At 22.8% G+C, this 23,508-nt stretch overlaps 4 protein-coding genes across 4 annotated transcripts; 2 read left to right on the top strand and 2 right to left on the bottom strand.

The window, feature by feature from the left end:
* Nucleotides 1-384: 384 nt before the first annotated feature.
* Nucleotides 385-630, top strand: PY17X_0412000 (conserved protein, unknown function; the record flags this gene model as incomplete). The annotated part of the gene is made up of 1 exon (XM_022955085.1): nt 385-630. One exon carries the CDS (start codon nt 385-387, stop codon nt 628-630), a length of 246 nt encoding a protein of 81 aa, XP_022811562.1.
* Nucleotides 631-2,001: 1,371 nt separating this feature from the next.
* Nucleotides 2,002-10,266, bottom strand: PY17X_0411900 (kinase-related protein PKRP, putative; the record flags this gene model as incomplete). Its single annotated transcript, XM_725280.1, has 2 exons — nt 2,002-9,687; nt 9,853-10,266. The coding sequence occupies 2 exons, from the start codon at nt 10,264-10,266 to the stop codon at nt 2,002-2,004; spliced, it is 8,100 nt and encodes a 2,699-aa protein (XP_730373.1).
* A 4,969-nt stretch (nt 10,267-15,235) lies between these two features.
* On the top strand, nt 15,236-18,612 carry PY17X_0411800 (phosphatidylinositol 3- and 4-kinase, putative; the record flags this gene model as incomplete). Its single annotated transcript, XM_721846.2, has 4 exons — nt 15,236-16,293; nt 16,457-16,553; nt 16,710-16,955; nt 17,101-18,612. 4 exons carry the CDS (start codon nt 15,236-15,238, stop codon nt 18,610-18,612), a joined length of 2,913 nt encoding a protein of 970 aa, XP_726939.2.
* An 839-nt stretch (nt 18,613-19,451) lies between these two features.
* PY17X_0411700 (valine--tRNA ligase, putative) lies at nt 19,452-23,166 on the bottom strand (the record flags this gene model as incomplete). The annotated part of the gene is made up of 2 exons (XM_723328.2): nt 19,452-22,102; nt 22,236-23,166. The coding sequence occupies 2 exons, from the start codon at nt 23,164-23,166 to the stop codon at nt 19,452-19,454; spliced, it is 3,582 nt and encodes a 1,193-aa protein (XP_728421.2).
* Between the last annotated feature and the right edge of the window lie 342 nt (nt 23,167-23,508).

Genomic DNA, 23,508 nt, shown 5'->3' with positions numbered 1-23,508 from the left:
AAGTTATATTTTTTTAATTACATTTTTTCAATTATATTTTTTCGATTTCTTACTATTAATTTATTCCCCTTTTAATTATATAGATATAACGAGAATATATTTAAATAAAAAAAAAAAAAAAATTTTATTTCTTGCTTTTTTTTTCTAGCAATTTTTATTTTTAAATTATAAAAATTTATCATAGTAATGCGCTTAAAATTATTATAAATTAAAAAAATATCGAAAAATATCGAAAAATATAAAAAAAAATCAAAAAAATCACAAGCCCTTTTCAACATATTTTATAGCCTTTGTTAAGCATAATAAAATAAGCACTATTTTACATAATCTACAATTTATAAGTTACAAATTATTATCATCACTTTGAAATATTTGTTATTCAAAATGTCATCACGATTAATTGATAAAATTCGAAATATGGAAGTACCAGAAGATGGAAATAATTCCATAAATGTTATGTTGGGGGTTATTAATATTTTTTTTTTTGGGTTTGGTATGATAGCTATAGGTATAATAAATAAAGATCCTGATGATTTAATAATTGGCATATTACAATTACTTGTACCTTTAGTTGGATGGATATGGGCAATTTTATGGGGTATACTAATTATTATTAAAAATTCAAAATAAATAAATAAACCAATTTTTATTTATTTTCATTTCTCTAAAATGAGATATATCCTTGAAAGGAAGAACATCTAAATATACAAACATATGGAAATCTTATGTTAATTTATTTCAAAAGATAAACAAATCACATTTAGCATATTCAAGAATCACACTGAATGACTACTAGACATTTCTTCCATACACAGTAAAAAAATATATATATGTATATGTATGTATATGCATGTATATGTATGTATATCCCACCACCGTATCTTTAAAATTACCGAAATGTTTTAATTGATATCCTTATCTGTTGTATATATTATTATACACATGTATATATATAGTTGACTATTTTTGTAGAATAATGATTTTATTTATACATATCAATGCATATATGTGAATATAATTTTTTTACAAAATAGTTTTCATGGATAAATTTTTGTTTCATTTTTTCACCGTTTTAATAATTGTATACATTTTGAATTATATTAATATTTCTTTTAGTTTTATCATGATAATTAATATATTCTGTCCCTTTGTTATTATTATTATTATTATTATTATTTTTTATGTATAATTTACTCGGAAACCTATTGAATTAAGAATTAAAAACGATATAAAATACACATCCCTTTAAAATTATACCACCTTATTTCGAATTTTTTATTTTTTATTTTAATTTAGTTACACATTTTTAACATATAGAAACTAAAATAAAAATAATTCATATTTACACACATAATAACCACAATTATATTTTTTTCTATATAACCAAATATACAACCCTAATGTTTATGCATTATTTTTTTTAATTTCACATTTTTAAATCAACCCACAAACGTTTTCGTAAATTTTTTCGTAAGTGATCTTATGACGCCATAAAAAAATATATTTCGTTAGTATGCAAAATATAAATTAAAAAAAAAAAAAAAATACAAACATTACAAACGTATACAAACGTATACCATTTGTGTCATTCTCGCTGTTTAAGAAATGTCATTATCTGTAGCCATTTCAATCTTCTTATTTTTCTTCTTCTTTTTCTTCTTATTTTTCTTCTTATTTTTCTTCTTCTTTTTCTTCTTATTTTTCTTCTTCTTTTTCTTCTTATTTTTCTTCTTATTTTTCTTCTTCTTTTTCTTCTTATTTTTCTTCTTCTTTTTCTTCTTATTTTTCTTCTTATTTTTCTTCTTCTTCTTCTTCTTCTTTTGAATGCCTTATGTTTTACACTGATAGGGCGAGCATAAAATTTCGGACAAAAAAATGATTCCAAATTTGTTTGCATCTCTATGTTGGGAATGTAATTTTATGAATTTGCATTATTGGATATATAATAATTTTAGTTCAAAATAATCCATATTGAATATGAAATATAATGTATTTTATTTTCTAAAATATAGTTACTCCGGTGTAATAACACTGTTTAGTATTTGCTACACAATTTTCTTCATGTGTATTATAATCATTTATTGTTGTATTTTTATCTGTTATTTTTTCACTATTTTCACGATTAAATAAATTACCGATAAAGGAATCATTTTCACTTATAGATACATCATTATTGATATTTACCAATTCATTTAGAACTTTAGAATAAGCATTTTCAATATCATCTATATATCTTCTTTTTATTTTGTTTCCATTTATTATTTTAGGAATATTATCATGTATTCCATAAAAATCAACGTTAACTATTTCAGATCTATTTGGTATATCTATCAATTTTTTTATTGATTCTGTACATACTTCATAATTTCCGACCTTTACATACTCACTAATATTTCCAGTCAAATATGTTTCATTTTTACCATTATTACATTTATTTATAGTTCTATTGATATTAATACCTTGGCTGATTCCACTTACCAAGCTATTATTCTCTATCACTCCTATTTGTGGAACATTTTCACCACTTGCTACCTCGCCATTTGCTACCTCTTTATTTGCTACCTCTTTATTTGCTACTTCTTTATTTGCTACCTCTTTATTTGCTACCTCTTTATTTGCTACCTCTTTATTTGCTACTTCTTTATTTGCTGATTCCATTTCTGCTTCGCCCCTTTGGCTTATAGTACGTATTTTAAAAAATTGTTCCCATTGATTTGGATATAAAGAAAAAATACTTGTTGTATTATTATTTTGGTAATTTCCCCAAATATTTTCTTTGGTACTATTTATAAGCTTAATGTTTGATTTTTCATTCAACTCTTTATCTGTTTTTTTATAAGAAGAGGTCATATTTTCCTTTTCCCATTGTTTGGATTTTTCTTTCCTTTGTTCTGAATGATGAATATTCTTATAATCATATTTTATTCTATCCTCATCGTCATCATTATCGTCATTACAACCCTGGCTATTGTTCGGAATTACCTTACGTATATATTCTTTTTGATTATTTTTTTTTACAATTTTTTGTTCTTGATTCATTTTAATAATTTGAGAATCTTCTGAAAAATTGTTATCTACATATTTATTTTCTATACCTCCAAAAATATATCGATAAGGATTCACATTTTCTTTATCTACAAATTTTAGTTCACTTTTTATATTCATTTCATTTAAAGTTGTTCTCTTCTTATTTTTGTCTAACTCTTTTATATCACTACTACGAGATTCAGAGTCATCTTTCTTTTCATCTTTCTTTTCATCTTTCTTTTCATCTTTCTTCTCATCTTTCTTCTCGTTTTTCTTCTCATTTTTCTTTTCATTTTTCTTCTCATTTTTAAATATTCGCTCAAAGTGGGAATAATAATACCCAATATCATCATTTCCATAAAACCCATTCAAATTTAAACAATTATCTTCTCTTTTATTTCCTCCAATATTATAATCTATACACATTTTAGTGTTTCTATTACACTGGTTATTTGAGCTAATGTTTCCTTGCCTATTTTCTTTTTTTTGAATTTGATAGTTTCTATTTATTTTATCCTTATTTTCCTCATTTGCTTCATTAATACCTACAATACAATTCCCATTTTCATTCTTCAACATTTCTTTATCCTTAACCGTTTTTTCCGTTTTTGACATTCGATAATCTACCATATCATCATTTAAAACATTTTTTTTTTCATCTTTCTTTTCATTTTTTTTATTCATTTTTTTTATTTTGTTTTTTAAATTTTTATTTAAGTATTGAATACATAGTTTTCTTTCTTCTAAAGAGTTCAAACTTTTGTTGCATTTTTCTTCAATATTTTTTTTATCATTCTCACTACCCATTTGGCTATTTTTTCCATTTTTTCCATTTTTTCTTTTAAGAAATGGATAAACTTGTTTTCCTTTATTTTGATTAGTTTGTTTTTCCTGTCCATACTTCTCGAATATTTTGTTCTTCAACTTTTTATTTTCAACATTTGCTAAATTAGTATTTCCACTTTTTTTTTTTATTACACAATTAAATTCATTATTCTCTTTTTTTAAATATTTACATTTTTCTAATTTACTAATTTCATCATATTTTTTTGTTCCTTTTTTTGTTGTATCTAAATTATATTTATTGTCTAATTTTTCATTTTCTAGATTAATAAATATATTCATCTTTGGATTTTTTTTAAGATCTTTATTAAGATTGTTTACATATTTACTTAATGTAATATTTTCATCAGAATTTATTTTTTTTCCTTTTTTTTCTTCTCCATCATTTCTATTTAAATAATTTAACGCATTAACAAATGTTATATCATTATAAACCGAACCTAATATATTCTTTAATTCGTTTAAGGTTCTATTTTTCCCAATTCTAATAATTTCTTCTTTATTATCCATGGAATTTCTACTATTATCACCAACCACATTAGAACCAACCACATTAGAACCAATCACATTAGAACCAATCACATTAGAACCAATCACATTATCACCAACCACATTATCACCAACCACATTATCACCAACCACATTAGCACCAACCACATTATCTACATCTGTTACTGTCGCACATTTCATTGGTGCATTACCATTTTTTATAACCCAACTTAATGCATTTTTTTGGTTATTTATTTCTTTACTTTCGTTAGTTGTGTTTTCTTTTGTTTCATCTATTTTCTTAAAATGATCGAAAAGATTATTTTTTTTTTTTTTTTCAGTTTCATAATTATTTCCCATTTTATTATCATTATATAAAGATGTACTAAAAGGCTTAATATTTTTATTATATTCATTTACGTTTTTAATAATTGAGTTATTTACGTTAAATATGTTTGCATCATCTTTTTTCTTCTCTTCCTTTGGAAATACATGTTTAGAAAACGTTTTGGATAAATTATGATCAATTGGGTTTTTCAAATTTCCAGATTTTTTGAACTTGAAATTTTTTCTATAATCTTTATTCCAATATTTAGATGATGTGTTTTTTTTTGGAATATTATTTTTACACAACTCATTTTTTTGGTTATTTTTTTTAATCTTATTTACTAAAAGTCTATGATTCTTTTTCATTTCATTGGAAAATTCTGCATCTGTTTTAAATATTTCATTATCTTGTTTTTTTATTTGTTTCGTTTCAAATTCTCCATTTGCACATGTACCAGATATATTTGTTAATTTTATTTTTTTATCTTTATTTGAGTTTTTTTTATTTGTAAAGTTTCTACCGTTTCTACAACTATCTTCTGTACTCTTGGCATTTTTTAATTCATGTATTTCATTTGATTCTATTTTTATATTTTGTATATTTTGTTTATTTTGTTTATTTTGTTTATTTTGTTTATTTTGTTTATTTTGTATATTTTGTTTATTTTGTTTATCTTTTAATATCTCTGATTGTAAATCATTATTTAAATTTTTACTTTTTCTAAGAATATTATAATGTTTGTTATCTTTTTCATTGTATAATACCGTTCCTATTGTTTTTCTAAAACTTGGAATAAAAGAAACAGTATTATTTTGGTTATAATTTTTCATATTTGGTTTTTTAGAATATCTACCTCCATTGTTTTTATATATTTCATTATATCCATCTTTCTCCAATTTATCAATATATTTATTAGTTTTTTGTATATTTTCATATTTTTTATCAAATTCTAATAATATATGTCTTTTAAATTTTTGTGTTTTTTTTTCTGTTACATTATTACTTTTAGTTTTATTTTTATTCATTCCTTTTTTATTGGAATAACTTGGTGCATTTAAAATAGAATTTACATTATTTTTATTTTTTTTCCAATTTTCGTTATCTTTCTTATTTTGGAATTTTTTATCTTTTATTACATCTGTTGTAATACCAATGTTTTGATTCGCCACTTTAGCTTGAATTTTATTATTTTCAAAAACATTTTTATTTTTTTTCATTTTATTATCAAATATATATTTGTTCATTTTCTTAATTTTATTTTTTTCCTTTTCACTATTCGTATTGATTTTTTTTATTTCAGATATCTTTGATGTGTTTTTTTTAGTTAAATAATTTTGTTGTTTTGTCTTAATTTCTTTTGAGTATATATTTTCAGTTTCTTTTATTTTTGTAATTCCTTTTTTTTTCTTATCTTCACTATTAAATATATCATCAAAATTTGCTACCTTTTCTCTTTCTATATCTATTTTAGATGTATATCCAGAATCTATTAAATTGCTTACAACAATTCTTTGTTCAGTATCTTCATTCTTACTATTGCCAATATCTATCATTTCTTTGCTTTCTAATTTATTCATAGATATATCTGTTTCCTTTTTTAATAAAGCATTACTTTTTTCTATATCTTTGTTTGTATTTATTAAAATAGAAAAATTACTGTCTAAATTGTTGGCAGTTTCATTTTTCAAATTATTTTCTTCCCATTTTATTTCTTTCTCTAATTCATTTTCTAGTTTGCAACGTATTTGATTCATAAATTTGTGAGGATTATAATTTTCGATTTCTTCCTCTTCAATTTCTTCCTCTTCAATTTCTTCCTCTTCAATTTCTTCCTCTTCTTCATCTTCTTCAATTTCTATATATTCCCTTTTTTCATTATCCCGCATTAATACATGATTAATACATTCATCAGACATTCTTGTAATACCAATTTTGTTCAGAAATTTTTTATTATTTTTTAAGATTTGAATTTTTATATTTTCTGAAGAATTATTTTTACTATCATTTATTGAATTACACATTTCTTCCTTTTTATAATTCCATATATTTTTTGATTTTATTTCATTTTCTCTAACATTTGTAACATTATTTAATGTATTTATATATTCACATTTTTGTTCTTTCTCACAAAATATTGCATCTACTTTTTCTTCTTTACTTTTTTCATTTCCTTGTTCAGTGGAATCATTTTTTTCATAAAAGGAAGCCAAATTATTAATATTTATATACCCCTCATTTTCGAATATTTTTGTTATGTATTTATATTCTTCATTATTATAATCTTTGTCTGTTTCCAAAGTTTCGTTATTTTCTAATACATTTGTATATGAAACACTTGAATCACTATATAATTTATCAATTTCGTTATTTGAATTATTTTCGATACATGAAAGTGTGACCCAATCAAAGTTTTGAACACTATTATTATCGATAATATTGCTATTGAATGGGCGTCGATTCTCACATACATCCTTACATACTCTATTATGGATATTAGATATATTACTAATTCTGTTGTGAACGTTAAGACTATTACTAATATGGTTAAAACTATTATCATTATCTCGTATTTTATTTTTTATTAAATTTTTTAATTTGTTCATTTCTATATTGTTATAATGACTATTTTCGGTTTCTGCCAAACTAGCATCACTCTTTTCAGAATCTATATCATTACTTAATCCTATTATATTATCATTTTTATTATTATCTTCGGTAATTTTTTTATCCATGTATGATACATTATTACATTGTGTTTCATTTGGTTCTAAATGTTTCTGCTTACTACATGAGACAATATTTTCGTCACATTTTAATAATTTGATTTCATTATCATTGTTTTGAATATTTAATTGTAATGTTTTATCATGGTTTTTTATAAATTCTGTTATGATATTTTCACTTGACCTTTGATATTTTACTTCTATTTCATTTAGTACAACTTCACTTTTTTTATTCATTGATTCTACTATTGGAGTGGTTAGTACATCTACTTCGTTATTTTCATCTTTAACTGATTTATTCCCATTAGATAAATTACTAATCGAAGTAATAATAGTATTATTACATTCCTTTATGTTTTCTGACCAAATTCTACACTTTTCTCGAGGAAAATTATTTTTATTTCGTTTTTTTTTAAGTTCTATTAATCTGTAAATATTTCTTTTGTGACTATTTAATATCTTTATTTTTGATTTTTCACTAAGATTATTGCATTTTTTTATTAATTCTTTTGGTTTTGTTAAATTATTTTTTATATGTAGAAAAGTTTTCTTTCCTATCTTAACCGGATTATCGAAGATAATATATTTCCTACATAAATCATTTTTTCTAGTACAAACATTTCTACTATCATTTCTACTACCACTTCTACTACCACTTCTACTACCACTTCTACTATCACTTCTACTATCACTTCTATTTATAGATGTGCATCTGTTGTTTAAATTCTTTTCATTATTATTATACCGCTTATTAATGGAAGATACTTTGGTGCGAAAACTGTTTATAATCAGATGGTCCTTTTCACAATTATTCATATTATTTATTACACTGTTTTCTTGTAATGTGTGTACATTGAAGCTTGGGTTTGTTTTCATAACAAAATTTGTAGTATCATCAGACGCGGTATGAATATTTCTTGTATGATATGCAGGCATCAAACAAGTGTTATTGCTATTGTGATTGCTATTGTGATTGCTATTGTGATTGCTATTGTGATTGCTATTGTGATTGCTATTGTGATTGCTATTGCCAGAATGAGCAGTATTGCCTTGAATCATAGGCATCACATTTCCAGGAAAAAATGATTTATTTCCATACACAAAAGGAGAAATGTTAGGGTAGAAGGTGGAACAAGATGTCAAAAACGTATTATTGCATTTATTTTGAAATGGAGTTCTATAATCAGGTTTTATATATACATGCTCATAAATAAAAAATTCCATAATTGAATTTTGATCTATTTTCACATTATTTTTTTTGGCATATTTATGGATTTCTATTGAAAATTTAAATAGAGATTTCTTCCCAGTTTGTTCCGATCTTGTATCATTATTCAAATATAAACTAAAATTATGAACAGGGTATATATTGCGTTTAAACCATGTATGACTTAAAACCTGATTAATACTATATCTTGTTTGAAAGTTTGGATCTAAACAATGAAAAATTAAATCGGCTGCATCATTAGATAAATGAATTCCATTTTTATCAGTTAATAATTCTCTATAATTTTTATGTATTAGCATATTCCAATATATATCTTTTTCTACAGATGATCTAAATAATTCCTGTTTTGTTAGACAAAAATATAATATATATCCGACACAAAATACATCAACTTTTGTTGGATCATATTTGCATTTTGCATGTATCTCAGGTGGTCTAAATATTTTTCCAAATGTTTTTGTATACTCTTCTAATATTACTTCATTTTTTTTATTAACATTAAAATGAATAGCTTGCCCAGGATCATTCAAAACAGGATAAATAAGCCCATTTGTTTCATTTTCAAATAAAAGCACATTTTCTAATGATATGTCCCTTAATGCCATTTCTTTTGAATGCAAAAATTTTATAGCTAATAAAATCTGATAAAATAAATATCGCGCTTCTTCTTCTGAAAATGCTTTATTCCTATTTTTCATAACTTCAAATAAATCACCATGTATAGCAAAAGGCATAACCATATATATATATATATCATCATCAAAAATATTATCACATATTAATATATTACTATGTCCACTCATGCTATCTCTATAATAGTACTCAGACAATGGATCCTCTTGTATTCTCTCCTTAGCCATTTCTATAAGATGCTTTGATAATATTTTTATTGCTTTTTTTGTATTGATCAATTTCTTATTAGCATCTTCAATTATCTCAGATAAATAAACAGTTCCATATATAGCTGACTGAAGTACCTTCAATAATTTATATTTGGATTGTTTATGTTGGATTATTTTCCCGGATAGCCGCGATGTTTGTTTTGCGAACTACAAATAGGGTAATGTTAAGAAGTGTGTGTATATTATTAATATATAAGAAAAAAGATCTATATGTATGAAAATATATATGTGTAAAAATATATATGTATAAAATATATAATGGTTTGTATAAATAAAACACAAGGTAGCACAGTTTGTATGCATGTATCTTACATGTTTCACTCTCTCTTCGTTTGAGAAACTTTCAAAAGTGTTGTCATTTTTTTCAGTAATCGGCTTATACTGATAAAATATTTTCTGTTTGTTTTTAGACATAATTCCAGACGGATTAATATCAAAATATATGAAATAATTTTTATTTCTTTCGGGATCTGTATTTTTTACATTAATTTGCAACTTTAAGGAAACACATATATTTTGGGGGTCAATAATTTTGTTTGATCCTAAGTTGTTCCACAACTTGGCCATATATGACTGAGCCGTTACTCTATTATTATCATGGTTGAATTTACTTTTATAAATTTCCTGAATATTCAACACCAATTCGTTATTCGCATTTCTGCTAATATGGGTGTCTTTATTCGGTTCGGTTTTTAGAAGAGTATACCCTCTTGTTTGTAGCTGCATGTTTGAGGGATTGCTACTTTTTCGGTTTTGTTTGATACTACCCTTCTGTTTTATTATTATTATTTATTATTAATAATATTTTGTATTATTACTGTTCGGATGTTCCTTTTACCAGCGGTGAAGTTTGCTATTATTATGCTGTGATATTGTTCTATATTCTTATTATGTTGATTTTGTATTTTATAATTGCCTATATATATTTATTATTTTTTTGTATTAAAAAAATAAATTATTTAGAATAGACTTATTTATATGTCAGTGTAATTTTGATTTAAAAATGTTTATAATGCACAAATGTCTAAAAAAATATTAAATATGTAAATTAATAAAAATATATGCATAAAATTGTAAACATTTATAGAATACACACAATTTTGTAGAACTAATTGCAAGTCCATGCAATTGGTTTGTTGTTTAATAAAACAATTTTTATTTTTTTGCTTAATATAATTAAATATATATAAGACTAGAAATTTATGTAGTATTATTCACATGAATAAATTACTTTATATTTTTTTAGAAAGTTACTTTTTAAATGACATTAAAATACATTATAAAATTAATAAATATGAAAACAAAATTGGGGTGTAATTAAATGAGTCATATGTGTGTAAAATTATGTATTATTAATTGTATCTTCATAAAAATAAGATTTAACAAAATTAAAAATATAATGTTTTATAAGATAAAATGCATATGTATAACACTATATGTATGCATATATGCATGTATTATGTATGCATTGTTTTTTAAAAATATGTACTTTTTTTATGTCAGTATTTTAATACTCTTTATTTCCTAAAGAAGTATTTACGTTAATAACAACAGCATTAAATAAAAAATCATGAATAACAATATAGCTGTTTTTTTTTTTTTTTTTAAAAAGGTTGTACATAATTTTTTGGGTATCCTATATGTATTTATACCCACAAAAAAAAAAGCTATAATATAATAATAATTTATTACTATATGTATTTTTTTTATTTATATATTATATAATTGTTTTATTTCTATGTATTTTACGCTATCTATATATATTTTAAGGATATGCACATTCTACATCATTGTTATAATATATATCATAGAAAAATAATTAAATAAAATTATAAAAATATATGTATTTTTCCGGTATATATGTAGAATGAGTCTTTTTAATAATTGCGTGTTTAGATTTTCTTGATATTTATGTATTTATTATTATTTTATAATTTTAATTAGTTTATATTTAGTTATTAACTTAGTTTATAATAAATTATATTACATTATTTTTTTATATTATTTATATATATTTTTTTTTTAATAAGTATGTCAAAAAATATTTTTTTACATAAGAATGTAGAGAAATATTTCAATGTATTTTAATAAATTTATTAAATAAAATAGCTATAAAAATAAAAAATACCGTTTATTTTTATATGTCCGTTCATATTTAATATGATATATTTTTTTTTTTTTTATTGCTTTTTAATGTTTTTTTTACTTTTTTGTACTTTTTTTTTTTTGTTGAAATAAGTACACAAAATAATTCATACCCTATGACATTGTCTACAAAGGTGTACACTATAATACTTTTGTATGTATGAAGTATGCATACATATATATAGAGATATAGCTATTTAATTACATACTAATAATCGTGTGCATGTGTGCATATGCTTTTTATTCTTAAACCTAAATTATATATTAGTATCAAGTATTTTTTTTTTTAATTTATTTCTAGCAAAAAACAAAAAAAACTATGGGTATATGAAAAAATACTTGGTAGTATTAAATATTTTTTTTAGCACGCTAGAAAATTCTATAGAAATATATTAATCTTGTAATTTTTTTTTAATATTTTTATATAAATTATAAAATTCTAAATATATATTTTTCTTTTTTAATAAATATAAAATTATACAAAAAAATATTATACAACATAAATGCCAAGTAAATCATACTTTATATCATAGTATAAAATGAGTATCCAATATAGGTCTCCCCATTTTCATATATATTTTTATAGGATATTTTTTCGTTTCTTTATTAATAAATGTATAAAAGGGGGTATATCATAATTTTTCTAATTATGTGATGAAGAAAAATAATAAAAAAAAATAATAAAAAAAAATTTAATATCAAAAAATATATATATGACATATATACTTCCAACAACAAATTCTTTAACATTTTGCGTACAGATTAATATATACTATTAATTAAAATACTATAGCTAATTTGTTCGAAAATCAGCATAAATAATGGTTAAATTATTTTATGGTAACACTTTTATAATTATAAAACTGTTTATGCTTAAGCCAAAAACACTGGTATGTGAGCTTATTATTCACTAAGAAATAAGTTATACATTCCAATTTTTAAAAACAACATCGTTAATAGGGAGAGATATATATAGTATTTGCATATGAACTTTTACCTAGAAATGTATGTATACATATGTATATATATACATTGGTATTTAAATGAGGTATAGGTTTCTCAATTCTAAACATTTATTTCAACTTTCTAATATAGCATACTATATTTTAAAAATACACAACAATATATATCATATTTTTGTTATAATACACAACAAAAATTCCATTATTTTTTAATATTTTTTTAAAGCATATATTATAAAATATAATACTTTGTTTTTATTTGAATAGTATACATTTAACAAATATTAAGTAAAATATTTTGTATAGGATTGTTTTATTTTTAATCGAAACATATATCATAACGAATAAATGGCATACGCTATTCTGTTATTGGGGATTCCATTTATAAAAATAAGCATTTAAGAGAACCGCGCACACAATATATATATATATATATATACATACATATATACATGCATACATACGTACGTCATACACATTTTCTGCGTACTAATAAATATTAAAATATACCCTTATTGATATAAACATATATATTGTTTTGCCATATATCTATAAATCACATTCTTAACATATATATATTTTTATAAAAACCTGTACACTATTTTATTTTTTTGGTGTAATATTTTTTTGTATAATTAATAAAAAGTCAAATAAGCGAATTAAAAAATATTTTATGATAAAGAAAGAAAAGAGAAAAGAAAGAAGACGGGAGGAATAAATATTCTTAAAATGTGTAACGTAAAAAATTATATAGAGTAAGCATATATATATATTGGTAGAATTTTGTGTGCGAAATCAGAGTTTTAATATATTATATAAATACAACATGTATATAGCTTTAAATGTCTTATCTGTAATTAAGCAAATATTTATATTTATATAATGAATATAAATTCACGTTGTAGCTAAATATGCGAATTTATGTTGTGTATAAACCTTTATCCTTTATTTCACCTTGCTTTTTTATACGCTTCTTTAGTTACATATTTATTTTCCCTTCTCTATTTAATAACTTTATTCTATATTATAATTTATATATTTCATTTATATTTACCTCAATATTTATTAATTTTTTTATAATTTTTTTTTTCCTTTTTTGCACAGCTTTTACATATAAAATGTGAGTAAAAATATTACATATGCATAATATAGAGAAATGTATATATATATATATATATATATTATATTATGAATGAAATATATGAAAATATAATGTATAGTTTCCTCTCTTTGCATATTTATTTTCAGTTAAAATATTGTTGTGCGTAATTTATTTCTCCCTTATATATTATTTTTGGATAATTAAAAAATAAATAAATGAATATGTATATATTTGATATGAATAAAGGAATACGTACTAAACATGTATAATATATATTATAATATATATACTGGGACATTTCACGAGTACATATATAATATTATATATATATAATATATATATATATATATTTATATGCGTAGGAGTAATGGTGTTAATTTCATTTCCCTATATATAATGCAAAATATTTTTAGTATATAAAATATGTGCTTTAATATTTTGTAAATGTAAATTGTTCATACACCAGTTTAATACTATTTAAATAAATTTAAAGAAAATATATTCACAACATTCCACACGTGCATAATTTATTACTATCAACGTTATCCAAATTTTTAATAAAATATAAAACTTATGTGGATATAAGAATATTGTATTTATAATTTCATAAAAAATGAATATAATAAATAATAATAGTAAAAGGTTATATTATATATATGTAAGAAAAAAATAATTAGCTGTATAGAAATATATGCTCTATAAATTCACAAATCGCTATATACGTATGTAGGTACATATATATATGCATGTATTAGTTTACTTATTTTATTCATTATTTTAATTTTTTTGTTATAATTTTATGAACGCATGAAAAGTAATGGCATGTTATATATATATGTACATTATATACGTTTATTTATTTACATTAATTATTTATATATTTTTGGTGTATGTAATAAAATTGTATAAAAAAAAGTATATATTTTCATGACAGTATTTATTTACTATCTTAAATGTTACTTCGATAAAAAATATAGTAGAAAATAAATACGTATAAAAAGCATATAATTTACATATTTACACATATATATATATATATATATGTGTAAATATGTAAATATATATGCACAGGTACTAGTATATATGAATTGCCCACTTGTGTATACACGTGGGCATACAGGAGACATATACATATTTCATGGATATAAATATTCATATACATTTTTATATATAATATTTATTGTATACTTTTAATAATTTTGTTGTTATTGACTTTTTTGCATGTGTGCACGTATTTCTGTTAGGACATAGGCATATGCTTATGTGCATATATATCATATTTTTCAATTTTTTATTTTTTTTATATTTTTTATATCGACCTGTTTTTGTATTTGTTATATGCTTCTTCATTTTATTTTCTTGCGAATTTGCTATTCCCATTTTACTCTACACTCGAAATATATAACATCATTCTTCCGCAACCACCCCCTTTTCTTTTTTTTTTTTTTTTTTTTTTTTTTTTTATTTTTTAAGTTCTTTTCAAAGTATGGGCAGCAATAGCATAGCTATATCACAGCAAATGTATTTTAGCACACATAATGCTTTACGGATAAATGAGGAAAATGATGTGATAAGTACTTTGTTTTATGAAATAAATGGGCACCGACATATAAGTTTATTAATATTTCCTTTTTATGATGTACAAATGTTAAAAAGATTGCTTATAAAAAAACTCGATTTGCCAGATATAAAAGTAAATGATATATTAATATTTTATAAAGGAATTAAATTACCAAACTATAGAATAATAAGCACTTATTTAGATAATAGTAATAGAGTAGATAATGTAAAAAAAAAAAAAAAAAAAAAAGTAAATAAATTATATTGGGCTATAAAAGATCCTAATCCTAATGCATCTATAAGAGTCATAGATAATAAAAGTTATCCTCCATTTTTTGAAAATATTCTAAATGATATTAAATTAGCATTTAAAAAAAATATAGCTCCAAAATTAACAATGGACGGAACAGGAGGTACATATTTATTATTTAACAGTAAAAAAAAAGTCTGTTCTGTTTTTAAGCCAGCCGATGAAGAAGCATTTTCCCCATTTAATCCAAGAGGCTATGAAGGAAAAATATATCAAGAGGGTTTTAGAGCCGGGGTTTTATCAGGTGAAGGAGCAAGTAGAGAAATAGCAGCTTATATACTTGATAATACATATAATAATTTTAGCAATGTTCCATGTACAATTATGGTAGAAGCTTGCAATCCTCACTTTAATAATAAAAGCAATCTTAAATATATATATAACGAAAATACTTTAAAATGGAAATGTGGTTCCTTACAAGAATTTATTGATTCAAGAGAAAGTGTTGGAAATTATGATCATAAACAATTTAGTATTAGAGATGTTCATAAAATTGGGATTTTAGATATACGAGTAATGAATTTAGATCGAAATGATGGAAATATATTAGTATCTCCAATAAAAAGTTTGAAAGATTGTTGCAACCAATTTCTTTATAGAAATAATAAACGTTTTAGCACAAATGATGAGGATATTCTCAAACGAATAATAACAATAGATCAAAAGCCATCGAGGTAACACCCAGTTTGAAGCAGTATACATATACATATATATATTTTTATTTTTTTATTTTTTATTTATTTTTTTATTTTTTTTTTATTTTTTTTATTTTTTTTTTTATTTTTTCTAATTTGCAAACTTACAATTGTGTATATTTTTCTTTATTTGTCCATGTAGGTATAGTTTAATTCCAATCGACCATGGGCTGATAATGCCACATATCATGGATGTTGCAGAAATTGATTTAGTATGGTTTGGTTGGCCTCAAACAAAGGTAAATAAAGAATCATAAAAAAAACCCAAAATATAGTTTTTTTTGTGTGTATCCGAAATGTGTTTATATACATAGTGCACTGATATATGGTTATTAATTTTTGTTCACATTTTATATTTTCTCATACAATATAAATATCTTTGGTATTTATTATAGATTCCATTTGATAATGAAGTGCTTGAGGTAATTTTTTCATTCGACCCTGATAAAGATGCTGATAAAATAAGAAACAAATTATTAATCAGAGAAGATTGTATACGAACTATGCGAGTATGTACACGTCTACTTCAAATTGGAGCTTGGATGCATCTAAATTTGCACGAAATTGCAAAAATAAGTACCAGAAAAAATATAGACGAAGAATCTATACTCGAACGTTTGGTTCGTGACTCAATCATTCAGGTATGTCTCACGTATTTTCCACTTCGTATTTTTACTTCGTCTTTTCCACTTCGTATTTTCCACTTCGCATTTTTACTTCGCATTTTCTACTTGCCAATTTTGCGGAATGCATCTCATGACTTTCCTTTTTCGTCTCCATCTGTAGGCATATCAAATGATGGACTACACTTCTTTAATGAGCACTAACAGATTAGGATATATTTTAGATTTGGCTGAAATAAAAATAAATAAAAAAAAAAAAAATAGTAAAAATAAAACAATCGAACTAATAGATAGTAATAAAACAAAGGATGAAAATTCAAATGACATTAAAAAAAATACAATTTCTCAAAAAGAAGAAGAAAATTATGAAACAAATAATAATACCACTTATGCTAAAAGTAAATCTTTAGATATAAAAAAAATCGAAAATTCATTTACAATTGTTAGTTTTAAAGATATAAGAGACAATAAATCTTCCTCCAGTTTTACTCTAGTAAATAATAATACTAATCAAAATGGAAACAATTCTTATGATGATAAACTAGAAACATATAACATAAATATGAATGACCAAAAGGGGGGGGAGTGTAATAGTACATATAAAACGTTAATACAGCATCGAAGCGGTAGCAAGGAGAGTGGCAACAAATTTATACATACCAAAATTAACAATATATCAAATAGAGAGCATGCAAGAGGATACTATTCGTTGTCTAAAGATAATAACATAGAAGTACGAAATGATAACATAGAAGTACGAAATGATAACATAGAAGTGCGAAATGATAACATAGAAGTGCGAAATGATAACATAGAAATGCGAAATGATAGCATAAATGATCAGAATAAAGAAAAAAATATATCCGAAACAAACTCTTTTAGTAATAAAAGCGAATATACATTTGTAACTGCAACTTCTAATTCGAAAAAAGATGATAATATTAATAAAAGTTCTAATGATGTAGAACAAAATAGTGATGGGAGTAAAAATTTGGGAGGATCGAGTGAAAATTTTGTAGGAAATGTGGATGAAGAAAATGGTGCTAAAGTTGAGAAAAAAATGAAAAAAAAAAAAAAAAAAAAAAAAAAAAAAATAAAAAGTGATGAAAAAGTGGAAAGTTATCAATCTGATAAAAAGGAAAGCTCATTTAACATTAGTGACGATAATGACCAAAATGTAGAAAATGTAGAAAATTCAAATAATTCAAAAAATGAACGAAATGTAGAAAATGAAAAAAATGAAAAAAATACAATCGAACACAATCAACAAAACTTAAATTCTTATCAAGATAAGGAAGAAGAAGAGGAAGAAGAAGAAGAGGAGGAAGAAGAGGAGGAAGAAGAGGAGGAAGAGGAGGAAGAAGATGATGAAAATTATGTACGTTTTAAAAAAACAACAGGTACAATGAAAAGAATAAGTGAAAATACAGGAACAGCTTATCGAAATATTGAAATGAATAAAATAAATTCAGTTTGGATGATTAAAGATAAAAATAATAAAACTATAAATGTTAAATGGGAAAATAAAATTTTTGAAAAACTTTTTTTTGAAACGTTTGAAAATTATGTAAAAAAATATATAAACGATTATCATCCAAATTGGAGAGAATACCAATATAACGGATCAAAAGTTGTTAATACAAAACATTCATACTTAAGCAGTGTTAAGCAGTGATGGGCAGGGTTAGGCAGTGTTAGGCAGGGTTAGGCAGTGTTAAGCAGTGATGGGCAGTGTTAAGCAGTGATGAGCAGTGTTAAGCAGTGATAAATAACAAGTTTACAACTATAGATAGAGAAAAGATGTGTATGTATATTCATTTATCTTTTTTGTTATATTGTGTGTTTTTCTCGTTATATATTATATAGGCATGTACGGATGTGTGTATCTCTGTTAATGTTTATCGAAAAATCATATAACCAAAATAATATAAATTAAAAAATATTCACAAATGTTTTCTTTATTAACCGTTATGTACCGCTGTATATGTGTATATATACAGTTTATTTATATTTTTAATTTTGTCACATTTTTTCTTTTTCTTTTTCTTTTTTTTTTTTTTTTTTTACGTGATAATACATGGTTAATATTTAAAAATAATTCGTGTTTTTTTTTTTTATCCTTAAATGAATAAAAGGAAATTAGTTATTATGTTACTAAATTTATGTATATTCATTTGTTTCATTTCTTTAATTTTTTTCTTATGTACTTATATTTTATTTTTTTTCATGTACTTATATTTTATTTTTTTTCATGTATTTATATTTTATTTTTTTTATGTTATTTTCCACACCCTTACTAGATAATAAAAACCAAATATTATATTTCTATATAGTTAAATAAAACAAAAAGCTTTTTAAAATGTGTATTCAATTATAAAAAAAAAAAAAAAAAAAAAAAATGTGCATATGTATATATATACACATGCATATATTATGCATAGACTAATTCATTATTAAGATAAAAAATAAGGGATAAAAAATTTTCAATTATTTATTTTTAAATTTAATTAACAGTCATAATTCAGGTACAAGTAAGATATCAAAATCTTTGCTGGTATATAACAATGTTTGTTTTTCTTTTCCATCTTGATTATTATTTTTTGGTAAAGCCCTTTTTTTACTAGAATAAAAAAATATATTCATATCAAAAAGTTTGTGGAAAAATAAAACTTCTTTATAAAAATAAGAATTTTCCAATAAATTGTTATTTTTAATGTAAATATGAAAATTGTTTTTCTCTGATATATTTTTTTTCGACATTTTTTTCGATATTTTTTTCAAGTTGCAAAAATAATTAAACAATTTTGTGAATACATCAAAATCTGTACTATTTACTACCCTTTTTTTTAGTAAAAAATTTTCATTTTCAAAAAAATTATAATTAGATGATAATGGATGAAAAACATTTTCATTTATTTGTTTTTTTGAAAATTCGATATTTTCTTTTCTGTAAATTTGAAGATATAAAATTTCAGTAATGTGTGGAATAAAAGGATATAATATTTTAAGTAATCCCTTAAAAATATAAATTAATAAAAAATTTCCAATTTGTTTCATATATTCATTAGTATAATTAAATAAATAATAATTAATATAAAACTTTGAAAAAAATATCATAATAAAATTATGAATTATATTAATAGCTTGAAATGTATCATAAGCTTTTAATTTATTTATAGACATATAAATTGTATCACAATATGAAGTATATATTCCTATATGACCTATTTTTGGAAAATTTAATTTTTCTAAAAAATTGTATATTTGTTCATTAGTATTTAATTTAAATTTAATTTTTATTTTGTTATATAAATTATATGAACAATTTATTTTTATAAAATTAGCTATATTCCATAATTTTCTAAGAAATTTTTCACTTTTTTTTATATAATTTTCTGAAAATATAACATCTTCTGTATCCTCTTTTTGCATAAAACAAAATGATAATCGTATCGTATCAACATTTAATTTTTTTAAATATTTATCATAATATTTTACATTTTTATCAGTTTTGCTTATTTTTTTTCCTACATTATCTTTTAATAATCCATGGAATTTTATAATTTTTGCTAAATTATAATCATTCTCTTTAAAACTATTTTTAAACTTGTTTGATAAAATATCTTTAATATTATTATTTTTTACTAAATAATAAAATAAAACAAAACTTTTAACAATCCATGAATGTAATATATCTTTACCTGTACATATTAAATCTACTAAATATTTTTTTTCCATTAATAATTTATAAATATCTATTTTACTTTGATCTAAACAATGAATAAAATATAAAGCTGAAGATAACCAACTATCTAATACATCTGTTTTCTTTAATTTTTCTATTTTTATAATTTTATTTTTAAAAATGGGAGATTGTATCATATTATTATAGGCCTCTTTCACATCATTCCCATATACGTAGTACTCAAAATTGGGGTCGCAAACATCGTCATCATCACCATTGGCGCCTAATTTGTTAGTAGATACATTTTGTTTGTTGGAATCTTCATTACACTCATATTTATATATCGGAATTTTGTGGCCATATGGAATTTGTCTATTCAATATCCAATCATTATTTATTATATTTTCAAAAAAATATGTTCTATATTTTCTAGGCAATACTACAAAATTTTTGTTAAAATTATTTTCACAAAATATTTTACTTAACTTTTTATAATTAATATACCAATGTTCTGATAGTACTAGTTTGCACTTGTGCCCCTTGTAGTAGGCACACCCGCTCATTTCGTTCTTTTCAACATGTTTAGTGTCGCCCCTTTCCAATGAAAAAACGGGAACAAATATATTTTTGTTCCTCTCTTTTTTCTCTACGTTTTTCTCTACTTTTTCACCTACTTTTTTCCATTCTTTTTCCCATTCTTTTTCCCATTCTTTTTCCCCTTCTTTTTCTTGGCCGTTTCGGGAGGCAGAGTCTTCGCTTGGAGAGATGTAACTCTTCTTGGAATATATCATTGGAAAGATCTTTTTATATGATGGTATATAAGCATATTTGTTTTCAAATTTGTCTTTATTTATTGAATAGAATAAAATAGCAGTTAAATTATGAATATCGTTTTTATTATCTAATTCCAAATAAATAACATTGTCTTCGTTTAATTTCAATTTTTGGTCATTTTCTAAATGTTTTACAATATTTCGGGTTTTAGGAATTATATAAATATTTTCTAATTGAATACCTATTGCTTCGTCAGTTGCTTCGCCAGTTGCTTCGCCAGTTGCTTCGTCTGGTTCAATGTTTATGTCTTCTTTGTTAAGTAAATAAAGTTTGATCATATATTTTTTATCGTTGTGTTCCTTTGTATTTTCACAAAATTCTATATCCTGTCGTGGGATAATAGTTTTCAAATCACTGCAATAATATACGGGATACATTTTATTTAAAATAAGTTTATTTTTATATAAGATATAAAATGTTTTGCTAACTATATTTTTCATATTTTCATCCATAGTGTTATAAAATTCGTTCTCATTAATTACAATATTTATGCTTTGCAATCGTCTTAGAATATCTTCCTTTATTTCATTTTGCCATCTTTTCATTTCTATTATATAGTCCGACTCGCTTATGTAATCAACATTTTTCCTTTTTAAAAAAAGCTTCCAAAACATTTCATGAGCACTAAGCCCGCCATGGTCTGCACCTGAAGAAGGGGAAAGTGGAAAAAACAAAGAGGTGAAAATGGGTGGGAAAAACAAAGAGGTGAAAAAAGGCGGTGAAAATGGGTGGAAAAAATGGGTGACGCGCCAGTACTTAGCCATGCAAAGTAGAGTTACCATATATAGGAATCGCATATTTCGAAAGTATATGCTTATTAAATAAAAGTATTATATCTTGATATATAAAATTGTGATAATGCCCTGCATGTAACTGTCCTGAAAGATTCGGAGGAGGATAAACTAAAATAAATGAATTGGCATAGTGGAAAGTATTAAATTTTTCTTGATATTTTTTGTTTGCATATTTTTTATATGAATAAATAAAATTAACAATTTGATTATTATATATATTTTCAAAATTATTAATTTTATATATGTCTATAAAATAATCTATATAATAATTACAAGTTTCTATAATATATTTTTTTGTAATATCTTTAATTATTTCAAAATTTAAAAGTACATTATGTTTTTTAAAAAAGTTATATTTTATAGACAAATTATTTTTATATATGTAATTTTTTTTGTTATATATAATTTCATAAATATTTTTTTTTAGACTATTATATTTATTTGGCAAAGTGTTAAAAACTAGTTCGATCTTTTTTCCATTTTTCTCATTTAAAAGATATATTTTTTTTGATTTGAGAAAAAATTTTGAGTAATTTTGTATTTTCTTGTTATTAATAAAAAAGGCATTTCCATTCAAACTGTTTTTTCCATTTTGGTTATTTTGGTTAGTTTGGTTCGTTTGGTTCGTTTGGTTCGTTTGGTTCGTTTGGTTCGTTTGGTTCGTTTGGTTCGTTTGGTTCGTTTGGTTCGTTTGGTTATTTTGCTTATTTTGCTTAGTTTGCTTAGTTTGGTTAGTTTGATGGTTTACTAAATTGGGCCTTTTTAGTCTGACTGGTGTATGCCTCTGATAAGTAGTTTCAAAATAATTATTTTCTACAAACTTTTTTATGATACTTCTTTTATTTTTTAATATAGATAAAACCACACTTAAAAGAAAATACAATATAAAGGATACAAATAGGAATATATTTCTCATATTTTTTTTAACCCCGAAAAAAAAAGCATCATAATCTCATTATATGAAAAAAAATTCAAAAATATGTGTATTCAAGAGTATTTATTTGTGACATATAATTTAAATATATATGTGTATACAATTGTTATAGTAAAAAAATTAAATATTTCTAAATTTTTATGAAAAGGTTGTATAAAAATAATTTATATTTTGTTTTGTTTTTTTTTAAATATCACAACTATTTATTAAGCATAAATAAGTTATAAACCTTTCATATTGTCCATTGCCATTGACACACAAAATATAAATGGTCTTGATATTATCTTCATTCTATTTGTGTTTTTATTTCTAAATTTTATATAT

Source organism: Plasmodium yoelii, assembly GCF_900002385.2.
Source record: "Plasmodium yoelii strain 17X genome assembly, chromosome: 4".
Classification (NCBI taxonomy): domain Eukaryota; phylum Apicomplexa; class Aconoidasida; order Haemosporida; family Plasmodiidae; genus Plasmodium; species Plasmodium yoelii.
This window is presented reverse-complemented; position numbering and strand designations above follow the sequence as displayed.